Source organism: Oncorhynchus mykiss, chromosome 8, assembly GCF_013265735.2.
Source record: "Oncorhynchus mykiss isolate Arlee chromosome 8, USDA_OmykA_1.1, whole genome shotgun sequence".
Lineage (NCBI taxonomy): Eukaryota > Metazoa > Chordata > Actinopteri > Salmoniformes > Salmonidae > Oncorhynchus > Oncorhynchus mykiss.
This window is the reverse complement of record NC_048572.1, coordinates 79059807-79066531: the sequence shown is the minus strand read 5'-3', so window position 1 is coordinate 79066531 and position 6725 is coordinate 79059807. Positions and strand designations below refer to the sequence as shown.

General features: G+C 42.1%; 1 protein-coding gene across 3 annotated transcripts; it reads right to left on the bottom strand.

Moving 5' to 3' along the window:
- Positions 1–310: 310 nt before the first annotated feature.
- Positions 311–5937, bottom strand: armc6 (armadillo repeat containing 6). Of its 3 annotated transcripts, none has more exons than XM_036986387.1 (8): positions 5903–5937; positions 3446–3608; positions 3216–3292; positions 2525–3083; positions 2254–2399; positions 1435–1566; positions 1179–1316; positions 311–1028 (listed from the first exon to the last, which is right to left on the bottom strand). In XM_036986387.1, the coding sequence occupies exons 2-8, from the start codon at positions 3564–3566 to the stop codon at positions 813–815; spliced, it is 1389 nt and encodes a 462-aa protein (XP_036842282.1). In that variant the 5' UTR covers positions 3567–3608; positions 5903–5937; the 3' UTR covers positions 311–812. The 3 variants fall into 3 exon arrangements, with proteins under 3 accessions (XP_036842282.1, XP_036842281.1, XP_021469645.1); XM_036986386.1 differs by lacking the exon at positions 5903–5937 and adding an exon at positions 4258–4284; XM_021613970.2 differs by lacking the exon at positions 5903–5937 and adding an exon at positions 3939–4232.
- Positions 5938–6725: the final 788 nt, after the last annotated feature.

Below are 6725 nucleotides of genomic sequence, written 5' to 3'. Positions count from 1 at the left end.
TATCAGAATGTCCAGTTTGCTACTATAACAGGAGACAAACAGGTAGACTTAAAAATTGACACTTTAAGAGTAAAAGTGTTGCAAGTTTGGGGTCAAACTGAAGTCAATATTTGAAAAAATGTACTCTATTTTAAATTAATTGAATTACTTCACTTCTAATTTAACCCACCCGCAGAGTATTGTTAAGGAATGTTTGGATGGGAAAAAACCATGTTATGCACATTAAAATCTAAAATGTCCAACTCAGCAAAGAAACAATTTGGGAGTACAGGCAAAAGCCACATTACAATGAAGCTACACAGAGAGAATGGAGTGCAAGAAAGCATGTTTGCAATCAATTAAGTACACTTCAAGACTTTATAATAGACCTGGTAAATAAAACTAAAACTTCAATTCTGATGAAAGAAAATGGCTGTAAAAGTGAAAATACAACTAATAACCACACAAATATTTACAGTAAATAATAATACATTTAAAAACATTACAAGTCCAACAGCTTTATCCCCCTCTGTACTCCTTCATACAACTCTGCTTCCCAGGCATATCAGAAACTTGATGAGGCCATTTATTAGGATTAGCAGTTTTATTGACTGTGTTCAGGTGTTCTGAGTGTAGTGGTCCCCAACCCTGGTTCTGGAGAGCTGCAGAGTGTGTGAGCTTTTATTACGGCTTTGAATTGACACATGTCCTGTTCAAATTAGCAGTAAATTAAATCAACCAAGGTTGTTATAGCTGGGCTGGAACAAAACCATGCACCTCCTGTACATCCTCCAGACCAGGGTGGGTGACCGAGGGCCTTTCAGACCTTAATGTCAATCTCTGGTGAGGCTGCCCTTCTTGCCCGTCCACAGCTCTCGGAGCTCTACCTGGCAGCCAAGGTCCCTGAGGGCAGCTTTTGCCAGGTCGCCACAGTCCCGGTGGGCCGCCAGAGCCTGGGCGATGAGGGCCTCTGCTCCCATCTCCAGGATGGGCTGGTTGAAGTGAGTCATGCGCGCCACCAGGTTCCTCAGCAGCATACATCCCTGTTTCTGGGGAACACACACACAGAGAGAGACAGACAAAGAAAGAGAGAGAGATAGTATTACATAAAGATGGCAGGCTAAAGAAGGTTTGATCACCAGTTATAGCCCTATGTAGTGCCCATGGGGAACTGATTCCTTCTTGTATCCTCGTATTACCTGCACATTGACCTCATCAGGATGGGTCTTCATAGCCAGCAGAGCAGCCAACGCACCGCCTTCCTCCATAATGACTTGGCAGTTGTTGGGTTTGCGCAGAGCAACGACAGAGAGAGCAGCACAGCCCTGCTCACACACCTAGACAGGAGAGATGGGCACAACATAAAAGCCACAAAAATGTATAACATGTTTAAACAATAAAGACTTGTGAAATAATTTGTCAAAGTCAGTCAACTGCATGAAATGAAAGGCTCACCTGAGCATTGCCCATGTGTCTGTTCATGGCGATGACGATGAGCTGTACTCCACCGGCATTTGTGACAGCATCCTTAACATCATCATTTCCTGCAATGGCCCTCAGAGCGCTGAGTACCTGCCTTGTGAGCTCCTGGAAGGGACGTGAACTAGTTAGTGAGCAATTCAGATAACCACAAGTCAAAACAATCTCATGTAATAAAAAAAGACAGAAACGTCATCTGAAGTAGCCTTTTTTTGGGGGGGGGGGCTCTCCTCTGGGATCCCCAAACGTTTACATATTTTGCTTTAACCCTGAACTAGCACACCTGGGGTGTATTCATTAGGGGTCTCCCGAGTGGCGCAGTGGTCTAAGACAGAGGCGTCATTGCAGTACCTGGTTCGAATCCAGGCTGCATCACATCCGGCTGTGATTGTACGCCACCCTGTGTGACTCCCAATTGACCCAGTGTCGTCCGGGTTAGGCCGACATTGTAAATAAGTATTTGTTCTTAACTTCCTTGTCTAGTTAAATAAATGTTCAATAACAACAAATAAAAAAATTGCACACCGTAGCAAAATATTCCACAAGGGAAAAGGTTTTGCTACGAAAACTAGTTTCTAACTGACAAATTCAGACAGGCTCCTCCCCGTTTCGTTGCTTGCTTCTATTTGGTTTCTAGTGAAAACTAATGAAATAATTTGTCAAAAACAGTCACTTGATGACAAGTTGAATCAGGTATGCTAGTTGTGGAATAGTTCAAATACATGGAATGGCTGTGGGTCCACAAGGAGAGGTTTGAAAAAGGCTGGTCTGAGGCACTTTGTCAGCATAACTTACCTGGGACTCATAACTGTCTGCCAGCAGGGTCATCATGAACTTTAACCCTCCCAGGTCACAGATGTCCTGACAGAACTCGTTCCTCACGGCCAGGCTGGACAGAGTAGCACACAGCACACTGAGGACAGGGGTATTCTCTGGGTGTGCTGAGAGGGAGAAAAGAAACACAGAAGAGGTGATTCACCAAGAATAAAACATGTGAACCTACCATCCTGAATACTCAAAGATATCATTATCTTTCATAGTATCTTCCTTTGGACATTTCTATTACCTTTAGCAGCCTCCACAATAACTTTCAACCCATTGTGTTCCATAACAATCATCTTGGCGTGTTCGTGAGCCTGTCCAAAAGGAACTCTTATGTCATCGTCAAAGGTCATGTACCGGAGTGCATTACAGGCCTCTTTGACCAGATCGGAGCGTCCAGTGTGTCGCTTGATGGCACCGGTCAGCAACGGCAGCACTCCAGCCTTCACCAAATCCTGCCTGTTCTGCTCGTGCTTCAAACAGAAATGGCGGACCGTACGGATGGCAACTAACATCAGTGCAGGGTCTGTCTGGTACATGCCAAGGATGCTCACAAGGAGATCCTTGCCCTCTGAGTCAAGGAGGTCTGGCTGGCCATCTGTCAGAGCGGCCAGGGCAGAGAGTGCGGCCAGCAGAGCCTCCTGTTCATCCAGAGTCGTTCTACAGCAGGAGATGATTGTAGGATAGGCATCTTTCTGGGCAGCCAGGTGCCTCTGGGCGAAGCCGAGAGAACACTGCTCAGTGAAGCGTTTCAGATCTGCAGCCATACTACTGTCAGATGCTATTTGAAGGGATTCAAGGGCCTGTAAATAGAAACGGTACAGAGCTGTGGCATGATGGGTGGCATCCTGTACTTTTCTGTACTGTGAAATGTAATGCACTTGGTGATGACTTGTGTTGTGTTGTCATCTGCGCAGAACATACTCCATACCAACCTGAAGGACCTCATGCTCCTCTGTTTGGTGATCACCTGCTGTCGGCACAGTTTTCACTATACAGCTGAGGTCAACCCCTGGGGAATATGGAGGAAAAACAGAGAAGGGAGATTCATTCAGGATCAGGGGGTTTATCTTATACATTGCCTATCATACGGTTGAGTTACAGTAGGCGTGCACGTTGCTCCTACAATGTCAGATTCAGATCAAATCATGTAACGTTAGTATACCTTGAGACTCAAACTGTTCTACCGCTTCTCTTAAGGCCTCCGCAGTGTCCATGTCGAAATCATCGATGTTTTCCTTGACCACTGCATCGAAGGTCTCCTGTGTGATCCTGCGACAGGCCATGTCTGCAACGCTCAGCTCAACTCGAAGAGACGAAGACCAAGACTGAAATGCAATTAAACGATTGCAAAATCAGAAAGGACCCAACATAGTCTACTCCAACATGATTATTGTTGTGGGCTGTGTGTTGCTGGTGACACAAACGTCAGATAACAACCGCCTGCTTAAAGATAGCACGCGTACTAGCTAGCTACACCCCTAGCTAGCTAGCTCAACTTAGCCATCAGCACACAAAGATAGATACCGGTATCTAGCGAACTATTTTTCAGATAGCCGAGATGCTTTAAGAAGACGTTTAGACATACGTTTCTAATGTGTTAACTTAGAATAGAATTACCGGGAACTTCACAAAATAACAGATCATGTATCACTTACCACCGCCCAGTGGCTGTGCTGCTGATAATGGGCACGTTTGAGTGGTAAGGTAACCGACTAAATAAATGTCGTGTGTGGTGGGGGTAGAACAGACATAGTCTGTCCAGAACAGACTATGGGAAGCACACAGTACTACATAGATAGAGTCATGTTTTGTTTTATGTGTAATATAAATGTCAATGTGTTTGGACCTCAGGAAGAGTAGCTGCTGCCTTGAACGGAGTCAAAAATGTGGTTTCTATATGTTTGAAACCATGCCACCCTACTTTGCTCTAGCCATTACCACGAGCCCATCCTCCCCGATTAAGGTGCCACCAACCTCTTGTGATTCCTTCGTTTGACATGGTGGGATCTTTTTTGTGTCGGTAAAATGAATGGCGGCAGAAGCACCTTTATGAGCAAGTATTGATACAATAACCATTATATTGAAGTAAACTTGGATTTTTAAATTTATTTAAAATGTAACCTTTATTTAACTAGGCAAGTCAGTTAAGAACACATTGTTATTTACAATGAGGGCTTAGGAACAGTGGGTTAACTGCCTTGTTCAGGGGCAGAATGACACCATATGTTGTGTGATCATCCCACTACGACTAGGCAAACCATGCAGTTTATTAGGCTACAGATTAAATAATTAATGAAGAATTTAACAGAGTGGTGAACGTGCAAGGTGAGCTTGATGCTTTTCCCACCACGACTTGTTGGGAAAGCATGCAGTTTATTAAGCTACAGATGAAATAAAGTTATGATGAACTAACTTCACAGGGTGCTGAAAGTGCAAGGTGATGAGCTTAATGCTTTTTTCCAATACATATTGAGGGTCTGATTCTGGTGACATGATGATCGATGCTGTTTTGACTGCTGTTTGACAAATATTCTTGCTCTTATCCATAATAATTTCATCATGGCTATACGTGCGCTCTAGCCAACAGCGCGCAGATACCGCTGTTGGCTAGCGCACACTTGCCAATACCAGAGTGGACACACTCGCTATATAATGCAAACATTTTTTGTGAGAAAACCATCAGTAGAGTTGAAAATGCGATGGAAACCCACTTAACTTGTATGGTTTTTTTTTCGGTACATGAGAATTTAACAGCAACATGTATTTTTGTGTGTACTATGTCATCACGTACAGGATTTGATCTGCAACAGGTCAATATGATGAAAACATCTCTGCTGGGAAAATGTGCACATTGTTTTTATGCAGATTTTTTAATAATTTGCATGAAAATCTGTCACCAATTAAATGGAAACCTAGATACTAACCACGAAACGGAAAGTTTTGGTGCAATTGTATTATTAGGCAACAGATTAAATAATTTATGCTGAACTTTGCAGGGTGGTGAAAGTGCAAGGGGTGATTTTGATGCTGCTTTCCAATAAATATTGAGGGTCTTATTCTGATGGCATGATGATCAATGCTTGACAAATAAAAACATGATCACTTGTATCCATAATAATCTCATCATGTAGACGAGCCTATCCGCACAGTCTACACACACTGTTGTTGGTTAGAGCGCACGTGGCAAGCCCAGAGTAGGCACATTTGCTATTTAACACAACCGTTTTTATGACAAAACCATCAGTAAATCATCAGAGTTGAAAATGTGATGGAAACCCATTTAACCCCAAAATCACATTCATTTGTATATATGTACTGTACACATGAACTGGCCCCTGTTTCAGTCGTGTATTTGGTGACTATTCCTTGTGGGTAAAAAAAAAATACAAATAATGATTGGTTGACAATAGAGCCTCCCACAACACAGGTGATGGCTGCAGGATGAAGTTGGTGAAGAAGCAACTGCAGAAACTTGCAGTCAAAATGTCATGACCTTAGATCACATTATTTTTAGTAAAGTTCATGCAGTCGACATGTAGGTGCAAGTGTCATGGGTAAGGGATCCATCTTTTGTCAAATGAATGTCCTAACCTTAACATGATGCGTAAATTCTCCTCACCTGCTATGAAAAGTCAAATCTGATGTTAATTTGACAAAAGCTGGATCCCTTTGAAAGAGAGTGACTAACGATGGTCAAAGATTTGACAAAAGTGATCCGCTCGAACGCGCCCTATGACTCAAACCCAACTGGGGAGATTACGCAAATAACGTCACAGCGTGGAAGCCGATATTGCTGGAATTGTTCAATTATAAACCTACTGATGTCTTGCCACAGTTTTCTTACATGCATACAATGCCAAAAAAGATGCACAACTGTTTCTGGGTGGTCATTACAAAAGGAGCAATTTGAGTTGATGTTTTCCTTAAACTTCTTCATATAGTGGTTGGCAGGATAATATTTATGAATAAATTTAAAGGTAACTTCCTTAATTTTGTTAACAAGTAGGTATGGGTCCTTGTGTAATTGTAATGTGATATTGTACCCCCTAGCTCGATTGTCTATTGTTTGTAATCTATGTATGCTTGTGTTCCCTCATGTGCTTTATGTATTGATTTGAAATTAATAAAAAAAAGAAAATAAAAAAAGATATTGCTGGAATTGATTGCTACGTTATTATACTGTAAATAGTTAAACATGTACGCAAGTCCTTCAAATAAATCGTCTCGGCTAGGTTGAGCTTTCGTAAAATAAAAAGGTTCCGCATACTTTTTTTTCTAGTTCTGTTAAAATACTATTCACTGCTGGAAGTCAAAGATAATCCATACAATATACATATATTGGACTCAGGTAAACATATTTTGGCAAGCTATATCACTTTTACAAATGATAAATAAATGCATGTATTATGTTTATGCAAACGTAAATCAACTGCATGTCCCAA